Source organism: Oncorhynchus clarkii, chromosome 10 (genome assembly GCF_045791955.1).
Source record: "Oncorhynchus clarkii lewisi isolate Uvic-CL-2024 chromosome 10, UVic_Ocla_1.0, whole genome shotgun sequence".
In the NCBI taxonomy this organism is placed as follows: domain Eukaryota; kingdom Metazoa; phylum Chordata; class Actinopteri; order Salmoniformes; family Salmonidae; genus Oncorhynchus; species Oncorhynchus clarkii.
Window position 1 is genome coordinate 74,503,076 of NC_092156.1, and position 22,814 is coordinate 74,525,889.

Consider the following 22,814-nt stretch of genomic DNA (forward strand, 5'->3'; position numbering starts at 1 on the left):
ATGTATTCACCCCTTTTACTAGGAAGTCTCTAAATAAGATCTTCTGCAACCAATTACCTTCAGAAGTCACATAATTAGGTAAAGTCCACCTGTGTGCAATCTGTGTCACATGATCTGTCACATGATCTCCGTATATATATATATACACCTGTTCTGAAAGGCCCCAGAGTCTGCAACACCACTAAGCAAGGGGTCACCACCAAGCAAGCGGCACCATGAAGACCAAGGAGCTCTCCAAACAGGTCGGGGACAAAGTTGCGGAGAAGTACAGATCAGGGTTGGGTTATAAAAAAATGTCAGAAACTTTGAACATCCCACGGAGCATCATTAAATCCATTATTTTAAAAAATTTAAGTAATGTGGCACCACGACAAACCTGCGAAGAGAGGGCCGCCCACCAAAACTTATGGACCAGGCAAGGAGGGCATTAATCGGAGAGGAAACAAGGAGACCAAAGATTACCCTGAAGGAACTGCAAAGCTCCACAGCGGAGATTGGATTATCTGTCCATAGGACTAATTTAAACCGTACACTCCAGAGCTGGGCTTTACAGAAGAGTTGCTTGAAAAAATCCATTGCTTAAAGAAAAAAATAAGTAAACACGTTTGGTGTTCGCCAAAAGACATGTGGGAGACTCCCCAAACATATGGAAGAAGGTACTCTGGTCAGTTGAGACTAAAACGTAGCTTTTTGGCCATCAAGGAAAATGCTGTGTCTGGCGCCAACCCAACACCTCTCATCACCACAAGAATACCATCCCCACAATGAAGCTTGGGGTTGGTAGCATCATGCTGTGGAGATTTTTTTCATTGGCAGGGACTGGGAAACTGGTCAGAATTGAAGGATTGATGGATGGTGCTAAATACAGGGAAATTATTGAAGGAAACCTGTTTCAGTCTTCCAGAGATTTGAGACTGCGACGGAGGTTCACCTTCCAGCAGGACAATGACCCTAAGCACACTGCTAAAGCAACACTCGAGTGGTTTTTGAGGGAACATTTAAATGTCCTTGGAATGGCCTCGTCAAAGCCCAGACCTCAATCCAATTGAGAATCTGTGGTATGACTTAAAGATTGCTGTGCACCAGCGGAACCCATCCACCTTGAAGGAGCTGGAGCAGTTTTGCCTTGAAGAATGGGCAAAAATCCCAGTAGCTAGATGTGCCAAGCTTATAGAGACATACCCCAAGAGACTTGCAGCTGTAATTGCTGCATAAGGTGGCTCTACAAAGTATTGACTTTGGTGGGGTGAATATTTCTGCACCCTCAAGTTTTCAGTTTTTATTGTCTTATTTCTTGTTTGTTTCACAACAAAAAATATTTTGCATCTTCAAAGTGGTATGTATGTGTAAATCAAATGATACAACCCCCCCCCCCAAAAAAATATATTTTTATTCCAGGTTGTAAGGCAACAAAAATAGGAAAAAGTCATTGTATGCTGTACGCCTGTGATAAACAGGATACATAATGAATGTACTGTATACACGCGCCAGTTTAATTCCACTAAATTATGCAAAATTAACCATTTACTGCAGTGGGCTACGAGTGATTCTTGGTAGTCTAAAACAAATCTACTTTGGAAAAAAAAAAGTACACACCTCACATGAGCTTAAAAATAGTCAGACACCTGTACCAAGTCAGATATAGAGTTGAAATGTATTACATTTATAGTTTGCATCCCAATATTTACACTTTTTATATACATTCCAAGTGTCCCCCATACCCTCCCTCAGTTGCCATAGCGATGCAGCTCTAGCTCTTTCGGAGGGCCCAAATCGTCTCCTGAGGGGGAAGAGGTGTTGTCGTGCCCTCTTCATCACCGTGCTGGTGTGTTTGGAACATGATCGGTACTTAGCGATGTGGACACCGAGGAACGGGAAGGTCTCGACCCGTTCCACTACAGCCCCGTCGATGTGCTCGGCACGCCGCTTCCTGTAGTCCACGATCAGCTCCTTTTGTCTTGCTGACGTTGAGGGAGAGGTGGTTGTCCTGGCACCACACTGCCAGGTCTCTGACCTCTTCCTTATAGGCTGCCTCGTCGTCGTTGGTGATCAGGGAATACAGGAGGGGACTAAACCCTGAGGGGTTTGTGTGTTTGTGCGTGTCTTACATTAAAGGTGTAAGAGTCTTACGTAAGGGGCGTGGCCAAGACATCCCTTTGCCAGGTCTCTGACCTCTTCCTTATAGGCTGCCTCGTCGTTGGTGATCAGGGAATACAGGAGGGGACCCCCTGAGGCGTGTCTTACATTAATAAGGGTGTAAGAGTCTTACGTAAGGGGCGTGGCCAAGACATCCCTATGAATGTTTAATGAGCCTCTCGTGTCACGTCAGCGTAGATCTGCACTCCCCAAAAACACCTCCTGTGATTACGTGTGTAAGAGAGATGAGTGTGTGTGTGTGTGTGTGGGGCGAGGGAGGGGGGGCTTTATGTGCGTAACAGAGAAAGAGGAAGACAGAGAGAGAGAGATACAGGGAGAGAGACAGGGAGAGGGACAGGGAGAGAGACAGAGAGACAGGGAGAGGGACAGAGAGAAAGAGAGAGAGAGAGAGAGAGAGAGAGAGAGAGAGAGAGAGAGAGAGAGAGAGAGAGAGAGAGAGAGAGAACCATCTGTTGTTGTGTCTGAGTGTCTGAGATGTTGATGTTTTTGCTGTGTAATTTACTGCTGTGTTGTGTTGGATTGTGTTCCTCCCACCCACAAACACACACACACACATTACCAGTCCATTGTTACAGCAGGGTTTGGGCTTGTATGGGCTCAGACCTGTCAAACCATGGCCTTGTTATGCACTCACTCTGAACAATGATAACACACACACACACACACACACATACACACACACACATGGTGTGTGATGGTGACATTACATGGAGGAATCTGGCATCTGGAGGGCAGACTGATCACAAAAAATAGACTTAGATTTTTTTGGGGACGATTTTGAAAAAGGTCCGGAGAAAAAATAGACTACGTACCATAAAAACCCCATGATGCTCAGAGGCGAGGCGTGGTGCTCAGACGACTGTGTCACAACAGTTTACAATGCTCTAACAAGCTGTGAGAAAACGTTACTCTTCCTGAGGTTTATTATGGATCCCCATTAGTTCCTGCCAAGGCAGCAGCTACTCTTCCTGGGATTTATTATGGATCCCCATTAGTTCCTGCCAAGGCAGCAGCTACTCTTCCTGGGGTTTATTATGGATCCCCATTAGTTCCTGCCAAGGCAGCAGCTACTCTTCCTGGGGTTTATTATGGATCCCCATTAGTTCCTGCCAAGGCAGCAGCTACTCTTCCTGGGGTTTATTATGGATCCCCATTAGTTCCTGCCAAGGCAGCAGCTACTCTTCCTGGGGTTTATTATGGATCCTCATTAGTTCCTGCCAAGGCAGCAGCTACTCTTCCTGGGGTTTATTATGGATCCCCATTAGTTCCTGCCAAGGCAGCAGCTACTCTTCCTGGGGTTTATTATGGATCCCCATTAGTTCCTGCCAAGGCAGCAGCTACTCTTCCTGGGGTTTATTATGGATCCCCATTAGTTCCTGCCAAGGCAGCAGCTACTCTTCCTGGGGGTTATTATGGATCCCCATTAGTTCCTGCCAAGGCAGCAGCTACTCTTCCTGGGGTTTATTATGGATCCCCATTAGTTCCTGCCAAGGCAGCAGCTACTCTTCCTGGGGTTTATTATGGATCCCCATTAGTTCCTGCCAAGGCAGCAGCTACTCTTCCTGGGGTTTATTATGGATCCCCATTAGTTCCTGCCAAGGCAGCAGCTACTCTTCCTGGGGTTTATTATGGATCCTCATTAGTTCCTGCCAAGGCAGCAGCTACTCTTCCTGGGGTTTATTATGGATCCCCATTAGTTCCTGCCAAGGCAGCAGCTACTCTTCCTGGGGTTTATTATGGATCCCCATTAGTTCCTGCCAAGGCAGCAGCTACTCTTCCTGGGGTTTATTATGGATCCCCATTAGTTCCTGCCAAGGCAGCAGCTACTCTTCCTGGGGTTTATTATGGATCCCCATTAGTTCCTGCCAAGGCAGCAGGTACTCTTCCTGGGGTTTATTATGGATCCCCATTAGTTCCTGCCAAGGCAGCAGCTACTCTTCCTGGGCTTTATTATGGATCCCCATTATTTCCTGCCAAGACAGCAGCTACTCTTCCTGGGGTTTATTATGGATCCCCATTAGTTCCTGCCAAGGCAGCAGCTACTCTTCCTGGGGTTTATTATGGATCCCCATTAGTTCCTGCCAAGGCAGCAGCTACTCTTCCTGGGGTTTATTATGGATCCCCATTAGTTCCTGCCAAGGCAGCAGCTACTCTTCCTGGGGTTTATTATGGATCCCCATTAGTTCCTGCCAAGGCAGCAGCTACTCTTCCTGGGGTTTATTATGGATCCCCATTAGTTCCTGCCAAGGCAGCAGCTACTCTTCCTGGGGGTTTATTATGGATCCCCATTAGTTCCTGCCAAGGCAGCAGCTACTCTTCCTGGGCTTTATTATGGATCCCCATTATTTCCTGCCAAGACAGCAGCTACTCTTCCTGGGGTTTATTATGGATCCCCATTAGTTCCTGCCAAGGCAGCAGCTACTCTTCCTGGGGTTTATTATGGATCCCCATTAGTTCCTGCCAAGGCAGCAGCTACTCTTCCTAGGGTTTATTATGGATCCCCATTAGTTCCTGCCAAGGCAGCAGCTACTCTTCCTGGGGTTTATTATGGATCCCCATTAGTTCCTGCCAAGGCAGCAGCTACTCTTCCTGGGGTTTATTATGGATCCCCATTAGTTCCTGCCAAGGCAGCAGCTACTCTTCCTGGGGTTTATTATGGATCCCCATTAGTTCCTGCCAAGGCAGCAGCTACTCTTCCTGGGGTTTATTATGGATCCCCATTAGTTCCTGCCAAGGCAGCAGCTACTCTTCCTGGGGGTTTATTATGGATCCCCATTAGTTCCTGCCAAGGCAGCAGCTACTCTTCCTGGGGTTTATTATGGATCCCCATTAGTTCCTGCCAAGGCAGCAGCTACTCTTCCTGGGGTTTATTACCGATCCCCATTAGTTCCTTCCAAGGCAGCAGCTACTCTTCCTGGGGTTTATTATGGATCCCCATTAGTTCCTGCCAAGGCAGCAGGTACTCTTCCTGGGGTTTATTATGGATCCCCATTAGTTCCTGCCAAGGCAGCAGCTACTCTTCCTGGGCTTTATTATGGATCCCCATTATTTCCTGCCAAGACAGCAGCTACTCTTCCTGGGGTTTATTATGGATCCCCATTAGTTCCTGCCAAGGCAGCAGCTACTCTTCCTGGGGTTTATTATGGATCCCCATTAGTTCCTGCCAAGGCAGCAGCTACTCTTCCTGGGGTTTATTATGGATCCCCATTAGTTCCTGCCAAGGCAGCAGCTACTCTTCCTGGGCTTTATTATGGATCCCCATTATTTCCTGCCAAGACAGCAGCTACTCTTCCTGGGGTTTATTATGGATCCCCATTAGTTCCTGCCAAGGCAGCAGCTACTCTTCATGGGGTTTATTATGGATTCCCATTAGTTCCTGCCAAGGCAGCAGCTACTCTTCCTGGGGTTTATTATGGATCCCCATTAGTTCCTGCCAAGGCAGCAGCTACTCTTCCTGGGGTTTATTATGGATCCCCATTAGTTCCTGCCAAGGCAGCAGCTACTCTTCCTGGGGTTTATTATGGATCCCCATTAGTTCCTGCCAAGGCAGCAGCTACTCTTCCTGGGGTTTATTATGGATTCCCATTAGTTCCTGCCAAGGCAGCAGCTACTCTTCCTGGGGTTTATTATGGATCCCCATTAGTTCCTGCCAAGGCAGCAGCTACTCTTCCTGGAGTTTATTATGGATCCCCTTCCTGGGGTCCGGCAAAATTAGAGCAGTTTATACAATTTTAAAAACATCAAAATGCATTAATTCCAGAAATCACAACGCACTATGTGTGTGCCCTCAGTCCCCATACTCCACTACCACATGTGTGTGTATAGTGTGTATCTTATCATGTGTATGTGCCTGTGTTTGTGTTTCTTCACAGTCCCCGCTCTTCCATAAGGTGTATTTTTGGAATAGTGGAATTTACCTGATGGAAACAGCATGTTGTTTTTAATTATTTGGTTTTAAGCCCCCCCCCCCCCCTCCATAGCCCTAATAACCATTCAGAATCAATACCTTAACTTAAAGGGATGATCCAACCCCCCCAGAAATATAAATCATTAAAGCTCCTGTCAATTTGGTGGGAGACTATTTTCTATCAGTGGATAAAAAAAAACATTATTATTATTTATTTTTTTAAATCCCATGATTTAACTGTGCCATGGTCTGTGTCTGTGGAAATCAGGAAATCATGTAGGAACTCATCATAGCTACACGATTCTCATCACTGGAGATAGGGGATAACAGACTCTGCATAACACCTTGTAAAACAATGACCTGCAGGTCACCTAATAGACATACTTGTTCTTGAACACATCCGTCTGTTTATGTTGTCGTGACAAAGTTGACACTTCGCTTAGATTCGCTACGTTTTGATTTATTTAACTAGGCAATTCAGTTTAGAACAAAATCTTATTTTTTCAGTGACGGCCTAGGAACAGTTGGTTAACTGCCTTGTTCAGGGGAACAATGACAGATTTGTTCTACCTTGTCAGCTCAGGGATTCGATCTTGCAACCTTTCGGTTACTAGTCCAACACTAACCACTAGGCTACCCTGCCGCCCCAATTTAAACAGTGTACCAAATTATTCTACTCTTGTTTGTCATTCAAGTACCGTGCACGCAATGCGTTGTGGGAAACAGAGATATTTCAGAAAGGAGGAGATAGGAATCCCATTTGGAGGAGTTGAATGGAGTAACGTCCCACCCAACTGACTGTAGACCCATCACATTCACGTTGTGATGCTGCAACACGCGGTTGCTAAGCTAATCGTCACACAATCCCTTCTCAAAGTCACGGGATACGAGTCGAGAAACCTGCCTATTTTCCTCGAAATTACGCAATGTCACTATTCCAAAGATATACAGTATTTACAGAGAACAAGTTAATGATGTCACATCTTGGAAAATATTTCCTACGTTGTACTTCTTGTTCACGACATTCATGCTAATGTTTGGTATTTGAGCTAGCGCCCAATTGATTCCCATTCACTCCTTGAAGGGCAGCTCTCCTTGTCCCAGAATCGCCCAGAATCCACCGCGCTGCCCATTGACGACACATGGGCAACGTACACAATGGGCATTAATACGATTCTAATGGGTGTTTCGTATCTCCTCAGAAGTATCTCTGTGGGAAAGAAACATACTCTGCTCTCTCTCAGAGACAAACTACAAAGTTGAACTCGGTGAGATTGGAGACTCCTAAATTGCTAGTGCAGTTTGTTTAAGGAGATTTTACAGCTAGCTAGCTACTTCACATGCTGATTTTGACTTTGGAATTAATGTGTGTAGCTATGTTTTCTTGCCAGCTAGCTAGCCAGCCCAGAGAGAGAGAGGGAGCATTGCATTGTGGGTTTTGTAGTAGACTTGAGTTGCAACAGAATTTGTGGAATTTGTGGTTTGGTTATCCCTTTAATCCATTTAATTGTTTGTATTTTAACCTTCCAGAATTAACCCTGTAACCATGCAGAATTAACCCTGTAACCATGCAGAATTATCCCTGTAACCATCCAGAATTAACCCTGTAACATGCAGAATTAACCCTGTAACCATGCAGAATTAACCCTGTAACCATGCAGAATTATCCCTGTAACCATGCAGAATTAACCCTGTAACCATGCAGAATTAACCCTGTAACCATGCAGAATTAACCCTGTAACCATGCAGAATTATCCCTGTAACCATGCAGAATTAACCCTGTAACCATCCAGAATTAACCCTGTAACCATCCAGAATTAACCCTGTAACCATCCAGAATTAACCCTGTAACCATGCAGAATTATCCCTGTAACCATGCAGAATTAACCCTGTAACCATCCAGAATTAACCCCATAACCATGCAGAATTAACCCTGTAACCATGCAGAATTAACCCTGTAACCATGCAGAATTAACCCTGTAACCATGCAGAATTAACCCTGTAACCATGCAGAATTATCCCTGTAACCATGCAGAATTAACCCTGTAACCATGCAGAATTAACCCTGTAACCATGCAGAATTAACCCTGTAACCATGCAGAATTATCCCTGTAACCATGCAGAATTAACCCTGTAACCATGCAGAATTAACCCTGTAACCATGCAGAATTAACCCTGTAACCATGCAGAATTATCCCTGTAACCATGCAGAATTAACCCTGTAACCATCCAGAATTAACCCCATAACCATGCAGAATTAACCCTGTAACCATGCAGAATTAACCCTGTAACCATGCAGAATTAACCCTGTAACCATGCAGAATTAACCCTGTAACCATGCAGAATTATCCCTGTAACCATGCAGAATTAACCCTGTAACCATGCAGAATTAACCCTGTAACCATGCAGAATTAACCCTGTAACCATGCAGAATTATCCCTGTAACCATGCAGAATTAACCCTGTAACCATGCAGAATTATCCCTGTAACCATGCAGAATTAACCCTGTAACCATGCAGAATTAACCCTGTAACCATGCAGAATTATCCCTGTAACCATGCAGAATTAACCCTGTAACCATGCAGAATTAACCCTGTAACCATGCAGAATTATCCCTGTAACCATGCAGAATTAACCCTGTAACCATGCAGAATTAACCCTGTAACCATGCAGAATTATCCCTGTAACCATGCAGAATTAACCCTGTAACCATGCAGAATTATCCCTGTAACCATGCAGAATTATCCCTGTAACCATGTAGAATTATCCCTGTAACCATGCAGAATTAACCCTGTAACCATGCAGAATTAACCCTGTAACCATGCAGAATCAAGCCTGTAACCATGCAGAATTAACCCTGTAACCATGCAGAATTATCCCTGTAACCATGCAGAATTAACCCTGTAACCATGCAGAATTATCCCTGTAACCATGCAGAATTATCCCTGTAACCATGTAGAATTATCCCTGTAACCATGCAGAATTAACCCTGTAACCATGCATAATTAACCCTGTAACCATGCAGAATTAACCCTGTAACCATGCAGAATTATCCCTGTAACCATGCAGAATTAACCCTGTAACCATGCAGAATTAACCCTGTAACCATGCAGAATTATCCCTGTAACCATGCAGAATTAACCCTGGAACCATGTAGAATTGTGAGGGAGGGAGGGAATGAGGGAGGGAGAGAGGGAGGGAGAGAATGAGGGAGGTAGGGAGGGAGAGAGGGAAGAAGGGAGGGAATGAGGGAGGGAGGGAGGGAGGGAGGGAGGTAGGTAGGGAGGGAGGGAGGGTGAGAGGGAGGGAAGGAATGAGGGAGGTAGGGAGGGAGAGAGAGAGGGAGGGAGGTCATATGGCGTTTGGGGACGGGAACATTCCAATGACTACAACCCTGTGTGGGAACAGAACAGAACAGAACAAAACAGAACAGAAGAGAACAGAACAGAACAGAACAGAACAGAATGGTTGAAGAGAAAATAATGTACTTAGTCGATGAAAGAAACGGTGGAGAGGAGGGGTTAGGGTGTAACCCAGAAGGAGTGGAGGGGTTAGGGTGTAACCCAGAAGGAGTGGAGTGGAGGGGTTAGGGTGTAACCCAGAAGGAGTGGAGTGTAGGGGTTAGGGTGTAACCCAGAAGGAGTGGAGGGGTTAGGGTGTAACCCAGAAGGAGTAGAGGGGTTAGGGTGTAACCCAGAAGGAGTAGAGGGGTTAGGGTGTAACCCAGAAGGAGTAGAGGGGTTAGTGTGTAACCCAGAAGGAGTAGAGGGGTTAGGGTGTAACCCAGAAGGAGTACAGGGGTTAGGGTGTAACCCAGAAGGAGTAGAGGGGTTAGGGTATAACCCAGAAGGAGTAGAGGGGTTAGGGTGTAACCCAGAAGGAGTTGGAGGGGTTAGGGTGTAACCCAGAAGGAGTGGAGGGGTTAGGGTGTAACCCAGAAGGAGTGGAGGGGTTAGGGTGTAACCCAGAAGGAGTGGAGTGGAGGGGTTAGGGTGTAACCCAGAAGGAGTGGAGGGGTTAGGGTGTAACCCAGAAGGAGTGGAGGGGTTAGGGTGTAACCCAGAAGGAGTAGAGGGGTTAGGGTGTAACCCAGAAGGAGTAGAGGGGTTAGGGTGTAACCCAGAAGGAGTAGAGGGGTTAGGGTGTAACCCAGAAGGAGTAGAGGGGTTAGGGTGTAAACCAGAAGGAGTAGGGGGGTTAGGGTATAACCCAGAAGGAGTAGAGGGGTTAGGGTGTAACCCAGAAGGAGTAGAGGGGTTAGGGTGTAACCCAGAAGGAGTTGGAGGGGTTAGGGTGTAACCCAGAAGGAGTGGAGGGGTTAGGGTGTAACCCAGAAGGAGTGGAGGGGTTAGGGTGTAACCCAGAAGGAGTGGAGTGGAGGGGTTAGGGTGTAACCCAGAAGGAGTGGAGTGGAGGGGTTAGGGTGTAACCCAGAAGGAGTGGAGTGGAGGGTTTAGGGTGTAACCCAGAAGGAGTGGAGGGGTTAGGGTATAACCGAGAAGGAGTGGAGTGGAGGGGTTAGGGTGTAACCCAGAAGGAGTGGAGTGGAGGGGTTAGGGTGTAACCCAGAAGGAGTAGAGGGGTTAGGGTGTAACCCAGAAGGAGTGGAGGGGTTAGGGTGTAACCCAGAAGGAGTGGAGGGGTTAGGGTGTAACCCAGAAGGAGTGGAGTGGAGGGGTTAGGGTGTAACCCAGAAGACGTGGAGTGGAGCGGTTAGGGTGTAACCCAGAAGGAGTGGAGGGGTTAGGGTGTAACCCAGAAGGAGTGGAGGGGTTAGGGTGTAACCCAGAAGGGTTGGAGTGTAGGGGTTAGGGTGTAACTCAGAAGGGTTGGAGTGTAGGGGTTAGGGTGTAACCCAGAAGGAGTGGAGTGGAGGGGTTAGGGTGTAACCCAGAAGGAGTGTAGTGGAGCGGTTAGGGTGTAACCCAGAAGGAGTGGAGGGGTTAGGGTGTAACCCAGAAGGAGTGTAGGGGTTAGGGTGTAACCCAGAAGGGTTAGAGTGTAGGGGTTAGGGTGTAACCCAGAAGGAGTGGAGTGGAAGGGTTAGGGTGTAACCCAGAAGGAGTGGAGTGGAGGGGTTAGGGTGTAACCCAGAAGGAGTGGAGTGGAGGGGTTAGGGTGTAACCCAGAAGGAGTGGAGTGGAGCGGTTAGGGTGTAACCCAGAAGGAGTGGAGGGGTTAGGGTGTAACCCAGAAGGAGTGGAGGGGTTAGGGTGTAACCCAGAAGGAGTGGAGGGGTTAGGGTGTAACCCAGAAGGAGTGGAGGGGTTAGAGTGTAACCCAGAAGGAGTGTAGGGGTTAGGGTGTAACCCAGAAGGAGTGTAGGGGATAGGGTGTAACCCAGAAGGGTTGGAGTGTAACCAAGAAGATACCAAAGACAGAATGTTAATTTCATAACCAGCGTTCAATGGTTTCATTAAATTATGAAAGAATTTCTCAAATGTCCCCATTTTTTTTACCCCCCCCCCAGAACAACAGTTTAGTACGTTCCTTTTACCCCCCCAGAACAACAGTTTAGTACGTTCCTTTTACCCCCCCCAGAACAACAGTTTAGTACGTTCCTTTTACCCCCCCAGAACAACAGTTTAGTACGTTCCTTTTACCCCCCCCCAGAACAACAGTTTAGTACGTTCCTTTTACCCCCCCCCCAGAACAACAGTTTAGTACGTTCCTTTTACCCCCCCAGAACAACAGTTTAGTACGTTCCTTTTACCCCCCCCCCAGAACAACAGTTTAGTACGTTCCTTTTACCCCCCCCCAGAACAACAGTTTAGTACGTTCCTTTTACCCCCCCAGAACAACAGTTTAGTACGTTCCTTTTATCCCCCCCCAGAACAACAGTTTAGTACGTTCCTTTTACCCCCCCCCAGAACAACAGTTTAGTACGTTCCTTTTACCCCCCCAGAACAACAGTTTAGTACGTTCCTTTTACCCCCCCAGAACAACAGTTTAGTACGTTCCTTTTACCCCCCCCAGAACAACAGTTTAGTACGTTCCTTTTACCCCCCCCAGAACAACAGTTTAGTACGTTCCTTTTACCCCCCCAGAACAACAGTTTAGTACGTTCCTTTTACCCCCCCAGAACAACAGTTTAGTACGTTCCTTTTACCCCCCCAGAACAACAGTTTAGTACGTTCCTTTTACCCCCCCCCAGAACAACAGTTTAGTACGTTCCTTTTACCCCCCCCCCCCCCAGAACAACAGTTTAGTACGTTCCTTTTACCCCCCCCAGAACAACAGTTTAGTACGTTCCTTTTACCCCCCCCCCCAGAACAACAGTTTAGTACGTTCCTTTTACCCCCCCCCCCAGAACAACAGTTTAGTACGTTCCTTTTACCCCCCCCCCCCAGAACAACAGTTTAGTACGTTCCTTTTACCCCCCCCCCAGAACAACAGTTTAGTACGTTCCTTTTACCCCCCCCCCCCCCAGAACAACAGTTTAGTACGTTCCTTTTACCCCCCCCCAGAACAACAGTTTAGTACGTTCCTTTTACCCCCCCCCAGAACAACAGTTTAGTACGTTCCTTTTACCCCCCCAGAACAACAGTTTAGTACGTTCCTTTTACCCCCCCAGAACAACAGTTTAGTACGTTCCTTTTACCCCCCCCCAGAACAACAGTTTAGTACGTTCCTTTTACCCCCCCAGAACAACAGTTTAGTACGTTCCTTTTACCCCCCCCAGAACAACAGTTTAGTACGTTCCTTTTACCCCCCCCCCAGAACAACAGTTTAGTACGTTCCTTTTACCCCCCCCCCCCAGAACAACAGTTTAGTACGTTCCTTTTACCCCCCCCCCAGAACAACAGTTTAGTACGTTCCTTTTACCCCCCCCCCAGAACAACAGTTTAGTACGTTCCTTTTACCCCCCCCAGAACAACAGTTTAGTACGTTCCTTTTACCCCCCCCCAGAACAACAGTTTAGTACGTTCCTTTTACCCCCCCCCAGAACAACAGTTTAGTACGTTCCTTTTACCCCCCCCCAGAACAACAGTTTAGTACGTTCCTTTTACCCCCCCCCAGAACAACAGTTTAGTACGTTCCTTTTACCCCCCCCAGAACAACAGTTTAGTACGTTCCTTTTACCCCTCCCAGAACAACAGTTTAGTACGTTCCTTTTACCCCCCCCAGAACAACAGTTTAGTACGTTCCTTTTACCCCCCCCCAGAACAACAGTTTAGTACGTTCCTTTTACCCCCCCCAGAACAACAGTTTAGTACGTTCCTTTTACCCCCCCCAGAACAACAGTTTAGTACGTTCCTTTTACCCCCCCCAGAACAACAGTTTAGTACGTTCCTTTTACCCCCCCCAGAACAACAGTTTAGTACGTTCCTTTTACCCCCCCCAGAACAACAGTTTAGTACGTTCCTTTTACCCCCCCCAGAACAACAGTTTAGTACGTTCCTTTTACCCCCCCCAGAACAACAGTTTAGTACGTTCCTTTTACCCCCCCCAGAACAACAGTTTAGTACGTTCCTATCTGAACAGTTACACTCCACTGCATTTTCTTTATCTATTCCATTGTTTCCTCCACACCAACCAGGACTAGTACATTCCCTTCTTTATCTAACTCATTTATCTCCCTCTCCTTCTCTCTCTCTCCTTCTCACTCCTTCTCTCTCTCTCTCCTTCTCTCTCCTTCTCTCTCTCTCGTTAACTCTCACTCCTTCTCTCTTTCCTTCTCTCTCACTCCTTCTCTCTCTCTCTCCTTCTCTCTCTCTCCTTCTCTCTCTCCTTCTCTCTCTCTGTCCTTCTCTCTCTCTCTCCTTCTCTCTCTCGTTCTCTCTCCTTCTCTCTCTCTGTCCTTCTCTCTCTCCTTCTCTCTCCTCTCTCTCTCCTTCTCTCTCCTTCTCTCTCTCCTTCTCTCTCCTTCTCTCTCTCCTTCTCTCTCCTCTCTCCTTCTCTCTCCCTGTCCTCTCTCTCCTTCTCTCTCCTTCTCTCTCTCTCTTCTCTCTTTCTCTCTCTCTCTCTCTCTCTCTCTCTCTCTCTCCTTCTCTCTCTCCTTCTCTCCATTCAGACTTCCTTCCTTCCTCCACCACAACAGTTCCTTCTTCTCTTGTTTCTCTAATTGGATCATCTCTCTCTCTTTCTCTCTCTCTTTCTCTCTCCGTCCAGACTTGGTTCCTCCAGTCATCCACGGACCTCCCAAAGTCCCCTCCTCCTCTTCCTCCACCAGTCGGCCCGCGACCACCCGGTCTCCTCCCTACTATACCACGGCGCGACCAATCCTCACCACCTTCCCCGGTCAACGGTCCCGGACAACCACGACCGTGCGGAACCCTGCCGGTGGTGGCGTGGTCGTCCCCGGTGATAACCAGATCCCAGAGATCGTTAACCCCGGTAACGGCCATTAACGGAAATGAACTCGTTCTGTTCCAATGTGTTATCGTATAATTATTGTACCTGTTTTTAACATGTACATCTCCGGTAGGTAACGGACGGTCGGTTCCAGCCATGGGTGTTCCCCCTCTGCCTCCCCAGCCCCCGGTCATACCCCCCCAGGACCACTGCTCCCCCAGGGTGACAGCTGAAGTGTCCTGGCCCAGAACCCAGCAGGGACAGATGGCCAAGCAGCCCTGTCCTGTAGGGACACTAGGTAACTACAGCCCTGTCCTGTAGGGACACTAGGTAACTACACTACTAACTACAGCCCTGTCCTCTATCGACACTAGGTAACTACAGCCCTGTCCTGTAGGGACACTAGGTAACTACACTACTAACTACAGCCCTGTCCTGTAGGGACACTAGGTAACTACACTACTAACTACAGCCCTGTCCTCTAGCGACACTAGGTAACTACAGCCCTGTCCTGTAGGGACACTAGGTAACTACACTACTAACTACAGCCCTGTCCTGTAGGGACACTAGGTAACTACAGCCCTGTCCTGTAGGGACACTAGGTAACTACACTACTAACTACAGCCCTGTCCTCTAGCGACACTAGGTAACTACAGCCCTGTCCTGTAGGGACACTAGGTAACTACACTACTAACTACAGCCCTGTCCTGTAGGGACACTAGGTAACTACACTACTAACTACAGCCCTGTCCTCTAGCGACACTAGGTAACTACAGCCCTGTCCTGTAGGGACACTAGGTAACTACACTACTAACTACAGCCCTGTCTTGTAGGGACACTAGGTAACTACACTACTAACTACAGCTCTGTCCTGTAGGGACACTAGGTAACTAGACTACTAACTACAGCCCTGTCCTGTAGGGACACTACTAACTATAGCCCTGTCCTGTAGGGACACTAGGTAACTATAGCCCTGTCCTGTAGGGACACTAGGTAACTACACTACTAACTACAGCCCTGTCCTGTAGGGACACTACTAACTACAGCCCTGTCCTGTAGGGACACTACTAACTACAGCCCTGTCCTGTAGGGACACTACTAACTACAGCCCTGTCCTGTAGGGACACTAGGTTACTACACTACTAACTACAGCCCTGTCCTGTAGGGACACTAGGTAACTACACTACTAACTACAGCCCTGTCCTGTAGGGACACTAGGTAACTACAGCCCTGTCCTGTAGGGACACTAGGTAACTACACTACTAACTACAGCCCTGTCCTGTAGGGACACTAGGTAACTACACTACTAACTACAGCCCTGTCCTGTAGGGACACTAGGTAACTACAGCCCTGTCCTGTAGGGACACTACTAACTACAGCCCTGTCCTGTAGGGACACTACTAACTACAGCCCTGTCCTGTAGGGACACTAGGTAACTACACTACTAACTACAGCCCTGTCCTGTAGGGACACTAGGTAACTACAGCCCTGTCCTGTAGGGACACTAGGTAACTAGACTACTAACTACAGCCCTGTCCTGTAGGAACACTACTAACTACAGCCCTGTCCTGTAGGGACACTAGGTAACTAACTACACTACTAACTACAGCCCTGTCCTGTAGGGACACTACTAACTACAGCCCCGTCACGTATAATACATGTAGTATATCATAGTAATTACATATACAGATATACAGTAGTTACTACAGTCAGATATAATACATGTAGTATATTATAGTAATTACATATACAGATATACAGTAGTTACTACAGTCAGATATAATACATGTAGTATATTATAGTAATTACATCTACAGATATACAGTAGTTACTACAGTCAGATATAATACATGTAGTATATTATAGTAATTATATCTACAGATATACAGTAGTTACTACAGTCAGATATAATACATGCAGTATATTATAGTAATTACATATACAGATATACAGTAGTTACTACAGTCAGATATAATACATGCAGTATATTATAGTAATTACATATACAGATATACAGTAGTTACTACAGTCAGATATAATACATGTAGTATATTATAGTAATTACATATACAGATATACAGTAGTTACTACAGTCAGATATAATACATGTAGTATATTATAGTAATCTACAGATATACAGTAGTTACTACAGTAAGATATAATACATGTAGTATATTATAGTAATTACATATACAGATATACAGTAGTTACTACAGTCAGATATAATACATGTAGTATATTATAGTAATTACATATACAGATATACAGTAGTTACTACAGTCAGATATAATACATGTAGTATATTATAGTAATCTACAGATATACAGTAGTTACTACAGTCAGATATAATACACGCAGTATATTATAGTAATTACATATACAGATATACAGTAGTTACTACAGTCAGATATAATACACGCAGTATATTATAGTAATTACATCTACAGATATACAGTAGTTACTACAGTCAGATATAATACATGCAGTATATTATAGTAATTACATATACAGATATACAGTAGTCACTACAGTCAGATATAATACACACAGTATATTATAGTAATTACATCTACAGATATACAGTAGTTACTACAGTCAGATATAATACACACAGTATATTATAGTAATTACATCTACAGATATACAGTAGTTACTACAGTCAGATATAATACATGTAGTATATTATAGTAATCTACAGATATACAGTAGTTACTACAGTCAGATATAATACACACAGTATATTATAGTAATTACATCTACAGATATACAGTATCTACTACAGTCAGATATAATACATGTAGTATATTATAGTAATTACATATACAGATATACAGTAGTTACTACAGTCAGATATAATACATGCAGTATATTATAGTAATTACATCTACAGATATACAGTAGTTACTACAGTCAGATATAATACATGTAGTATATTATAGTAATTACATATACAGATATACAGTAGTTACTACAGTCAGATATAATACATGCAGTATATTATAGTAATTACATATACAGATATACAGTAGTCACTACAGTCAGATATAATACATGCAGTATATTATAGTAATTACATATACAGATATACAGTAGTTACTACAGTCAGATATAATACATGTAGTATATTATAGTAATTATATCTACAGATATACAGTAGTTACTACAGTCAGATATAATACATGCAGTATATTATAGTAATTACATCTACAGATATACAGTAGTTACTACAGTCAGATATAATACATGCAGTATATTATAGTAATTACATATACAGATATACAGTAGTTACTACAGTCAGATATAATACATGTAGTATATTATAGTAATCTACAGATATACAGTAGTTACTACAGTCAGATATAATACACGCAGTATATTATAGTAATTACATCTACAGATATACAGTAGTTACTACAGTCAGATATAATACATGTAGTATATTATAGTAATTATATCTACAGATATACAGTAGTTACTACAGTCGGATATAATACATGCAGTATATTATAGTAATTACATCTACAGATATACAGTAGTTACTACAGTCAGATATAATACACACAGTATATTATAGTAATTACATCTACAGATATACAGTAGTTACTACAGTCAGATATAATACATGTAGTATATTATAGTAATTACATATACAGATATACAGTAGTTACTACAGTCAGATATAATACATGTAGTATATCATAGTAATTACATATACAGATATACAGTAGTTACTACAGTCAGATATAATACATGCAGTATATTATAGTAATTACATGTTTTTTATACAGCAGAATCAAACATTGGGATCAGGATCAGGGTTGGGGTGTTTAAGTCCTTGTAAAAAGGTAGTTGGGATCAGGATCAGGGTTGGGGTGTTTAAGTCCTTGTAAAAAGGTAGTTGGGATCAGGATTAGGGTTGGGGTGTTTAAGTCCTTGTAAAAAGGTAGTTGGGATCAGGATCAGGGTTGGGGTGTTTAAGTCCTTGTAAAAAGGTAGTTGGGATCAGGATTAGGGTTGGGGTGTTTAAGTCCTTGTAAAAAGGTAGTTGGGATCAGGATTAGGGTTGGGGTGTTTAAATCATTGTAAACAGGTAGTTGGGATCAGGATTAGGGTTGGGGTGTTTAAGTCCTTGTAAAAAGGTAGTTGGGATCAGGATTAGGGTTGGGGTGTTTAAGTCCTTGTAAAAAGGTAGTTGGGATCAGGATTAGGGTTGGGGTGTTTAAGTCCTTGTAAAAAGGTAGTTGGGATCAGGATTAGGGTTGGGGTGTTTACATCCTTGTAAAAAGGTAGTTGGGATCAGGATTAGGGTTGCGGTGTTTAAATCCTTGTAAAAAGGTAGTTGGGATCAGGATCAGGGTTGGGGTGTTTAAATCCTTGTAAAAAGGTAGTTGGGATCAGGATTAGGGTTGGGGTGTTTAAATCCTTGTAAAAAGGTAGTTGGGATCAGGATTAGGGTTGGGGTGTTTAAATCCTTGTAAAAAGGTAGTTGGGATCAGGATTAGGGTTGGGGTGTTTAAATCCCTGTAAAAAGGTAGTTGGGATCAGGATTAGGGTTGGGGTTGTCCTTGAAAATAAGGACAATTCCACACTCACTGGAAATAGTCTTTATAAGTTCACATAATTTCCAGCAGTAAATACTATTTCCACCCAGTGCAGGTTTTTCATGTTCCAGACAGCAGACAATAAGTGTTTGACTAACACTACACACACAGAGCTTCTGTTATTTAAACAATGGAACAAGTAGGTTTCTGTCTGGCTTGTCTTTTCTTTAGAGCGTGGGTTGTTCTCTGTTAGAGCCTGGCTTTAAATTATGTTAGAGCGTGGGTTGTTCTCTGTTAGAGCCTGGCTTTACATTCTGTTAGAGCGTGGGTTGTTCTCTGTTAGAGCCTGGCTTTAAATTCTGGTAGAGCGTGGGTTGTTCTCTGTTAGAGCCTGGCTTTACATTCTGTTAGAGCGTGGGTTGTTCTCTGTTAGAGCCTGGCTTTACATTCTGGTAGAGCGTGGGTTGTTCTCTGTTAGAGCCTGGCTTTACATTCTGGTAGAGCGTGGGTTGTTCTCTGTTAGAGCCTGGCTTTACATTATGTTAGAGCGTGGGTTGTTCTCTGTTAGAGCCTGGCTTTACATTCTGTTAGAGCGTGGGTTGTTCTCTGTTAGAGCATGGCTTTAAATTCTGTTAAAGCGTGAGTTGTTGTTCTCTGTCAGAGCATGAGTTGTTGTTCTCTGTTAGAGCGTGACTTGTTCTCTGTTAGAGCGTGAGTTGTTCTCTGTTAGAGGGTGAGTTGTTCTGTTAGAGCGTGAGTTGTTCTGTTGGAGCGTGAGTTTTTTTCTGTTAGAGCGTGAGTTGTTCTCTGTTAGAGCGTGAGTTGTTCTCTGTTAGAGCGTGAGTTGTTCTGTTAGAGCGTGAGTTGTTCTCTGTTAGAGCGTGAGTTGTTCTCTGTTAGAGCGTGAGTTGTTCTCTGTTAGAGCGTGAGTTGTTCTGTTAGAGCGTGAGTTGTTCTCTGTTAGAGCGTGAGGTGTTCTGTTGGAGCGTGAGTTGTTCGCTGTTAGAGCGTGAGTTGTTCTGTTAGAGCGTGAGTTGTTCTCTGTTAGAGCGTGAGTTGTTCTCTATTAGAGCATGAGTTGTTCTGTTAGAGCGTGAGTTATTCTCTGTTAGAGTGTGAGTTGTTCTCTGTTGGAGTGTGAGTTGTTCTGTTAGAGCGTGAGTTGCTGTTCTCTGTTAGAGCGTGAGTTGTTCTCTGTTAGAGCGTGAGTTGTTCTGTTAGAGCGTGAGTTGTTCTGTTAGAGCGTGAGTTGTTCGCTGTTAGAGCGTGAGTTGTTCTGTTAGAGCGTGAGTTGTTCTCTGTTAGAGCGTGAGTTGTTCTCTGTTAGAGCATGAGTTGTTCTGTTAGAGCGTGAGTTGCTGTTCTCTGTTAGAGTGTGAGTTGTTCTCTGTTAGAGCGTGAAGTGTTCTGTTAGAGCGTGAGTTGTTCTGTTAGAGCGTGAGTTGTTCTCTGTTAGAGCGTGAAGTGTTCTGTTAGAGCGTGAGTTGTTCTGTTAGAGCGTGAGTTGTTCTCTGTTAGAGCGTGAAGTGTTCTGTTGGAGCGTGAGTTGTTCTGTTAGAGTGTGAGTTGTTCTCTGTTAGAGCGTGAGTTGTTCTCTGTTAGAGCGTGAGTTGTTCTCTGTTAGAGCGTGAGCTGTTCTCTGTTAGAGCGTGAGTTGTTCTCTGTTAGAGCGTGAGTTGTTCTGTTAGAGCGTGAGTTGTTCTCTGTTAGAGCGTGAGGTGTTCTGTTGGAGCGTGAGTTGTTCTGTTGGAGCGTGAGGTGTTCTGTTAGAGCGTGAGTTGTTCTCTGTTAGAGCGTGAGTTGTTCTCTGTTAGAGCGTGAGTTGTTCTGTTAGAGCATGAGTTGTTCTGTTAGAGCGTGAGTTGCTGTTCTCTGTTAGAGTGTGAGTTGTTCTCTGTTAGAGCGTGAGTTGTTCTCTGTTAGAGCGTGAGTTGTTCTGTTAGAGCATGAGTTGTTCTGTTAGAGCGTGAGTTGCTGTTCTCTGTTAGAGTGTGAGTTGTTCTCTGTTAGAGCGTGAAGTGTTCTGTTAGAGCGTGAGTTGCTGTTCTCTGTTAGAGCGTGAGTTGTTCTCTGTTAGAGCGTGAGTTGTTCTGTTAGAGCGTGAGTTGTTCTCTGTTAGAGCGTGAGTTGTTCTCTGTTAGAGCGTGAGGTGTTCTGTTAGAGCGTGAGTTGCTGTTCTCTGTTAGAGTGTGAGTTGTTCTCTGTTAGAGCGCGAGGTGTTCTGTTAGAGCGTGAGTTGCTGTTCTCTTTTAGAGTGTGAGTTGTTCTCTGTTAGAGCGTGAAGTGTTCTGTTAGAGCGTGAGTTGTTCTGTTAGAGCGTGAGTTGTTCGCTGTTAGAGCGTGAGGTGTTCTGTTAGAGCGTGAGTTGTTCTCTGTTAGAGCGTGAGTTGTTCTCTGTTAGAGCGTGAGTTGTTCTCTGTTAGAGCTTGAGTTGTTCTGTTAGAGCGTGAGTTGTTCTCTGTTAGAGCGTGAGGTGTTCTGTTAGAGCGTGAGTTGTTCTCTGTTAGAGCGTGAGTTGTTCTCTGTTAGAGCGTGAGTTGTTCTCTGTTAGAGCGTGAGTTGTTCTGTTAGAGCGTGAGTTGTTCTCTGTTAGAGCGTGAGGTGTTCTGTTGGAGCGTGAGTTGTTCTGTTAGAGCGTGAGTTGTTCTCTGTTAGAGCGTGAGGTGTTCTGTTGGAGCGTGAGTTGTTCTGTTAGAGCGTGAGTTGTTCTGTTAGAGCGTGAGTTGTTCTGTTAGAGCGTGAGTTGTTCTGTTAGAGCGTGAGTTGTTCTGTTAGAGCGTGAGTTGTTCTGTTAGAGCGTGAGTTGTTCTGTTAGAGCGTGAGTTGTTCTGTTAGAGCGTGAGTTGTTCTCTGTTAGAGCGTGAGTTGTTCTCTGTTAGAGCGTGAGTTGTTCTCTGTTAGAGCGTGAGTTGTTCTGTTAGAGCGTGAGTTGTTCTCTGTTAGAGCGTGAGTTGTTCTGTTAGAGCGTGAGTTGTTCTGTTAGAGCGTGAGTTGTTCTGTTAGAGCGTGAGTTGTTCTGTTAGAGCGTGAGTTGTTCTCTGTTAGAGCGTGAGTTGTTCTGTTAGAGCGTGAGTTGTTCTGTTAGAGCGTGAGTTGTTCTCTGTTAGAGCGTGAGTTGTTCTCTGTTAGAGCGTGAGTTGTTCTGTTAGAGCGTGAGTTGTTCTGTTAGAGCGTGAGTTGCTGTTCTCTGTTAGAGTGTGAGTTGTTCTCTGTTAGAGCGTGAAGTGTTCTGTTAGAGCGTGAGTTGCTGTTCTCTGTTAGAGCGTGAGTTGTTCTCTGTTAGAGCGTGAGTTGTTCTGTTAGAGCGTGAGTTGTTCTCTGTTAGAGCGTGAGTTGTTCTCTGTTAGAGCGTGAGGTGTTCTGTTAGAGCGTGAGTTGCTGTTCTCTGTTAGAGTGTGAGTTGTTCTCTGTTAGAGCGCGAGGTGTTCTGTTAGAGCGTGAGTTGCTGTTCTCTGTTAGAGTGTGAGTTGTTCTCTGTTAGAGCGTGAAGTGTTCTGTTAGAGCGTGAGTTGTTCTGTTAGAGCGTGAGTTGTTCGCTGTTAGAGCGTGAGGTGTTCTGTTAGAGCGTGAGTTGTTCTCTGTTAGAGCGTGAGTTGTTCTCTGTTAGAGCGTGAGTTGTTCTCTGTTAGAGCTTGAGTTGTTCTGTTAGAGCGTGAGTTGTTCTCTGTTAGAGCGTGAGGTGTTCTGTTAGAGCGTGAGTTGTTCTCTGTTAGAGCGTGAGTTGTTCTCTGTTAGAGCGTGAGTTGTTCTCTGTTAGAGCGTGAGTTGTTCTGTTAGAGCGTGAGTTGTTCTCTGTTAGAGCGTGAGGTGTTCTGTTGGAGCGTGAGTTGTTCTGTTAGAGCGTGAGTTGTTCTCTGTTAGAGCGTGAGGTGTTCTGTTGGAGCGTGAGTTGTTCTGTTAGAGCGTGAGTTGTT

General features: G+C 44.9%; 1 protein-coding gene across 1 annotated transcript in view; it reads left to right on the plus strand.

The window, feature by feature from the left end:
• The window catches only part of LOC139419344 (adhesion G protein-coupled receptor L3-like), a 187,158-nt gene that overhangs the window by 113,241 nt on the left and 51,103 nt on the right, over positions 1-22,814 (plus strand). The window contains exons 7-8 of the mRNA XM_071169284.1: positions 14,177-14,401; positions 14,493-14,657. Coding sequence (XP_071025385.1) covers positions 14,177-14,401; positions 14,493-14,657 — 390 coding nt within the window. The remainder of the gene's footprint in view (positions 1-14,176; positions 14,402-14,492; positions 14,658-22,814) is intronic.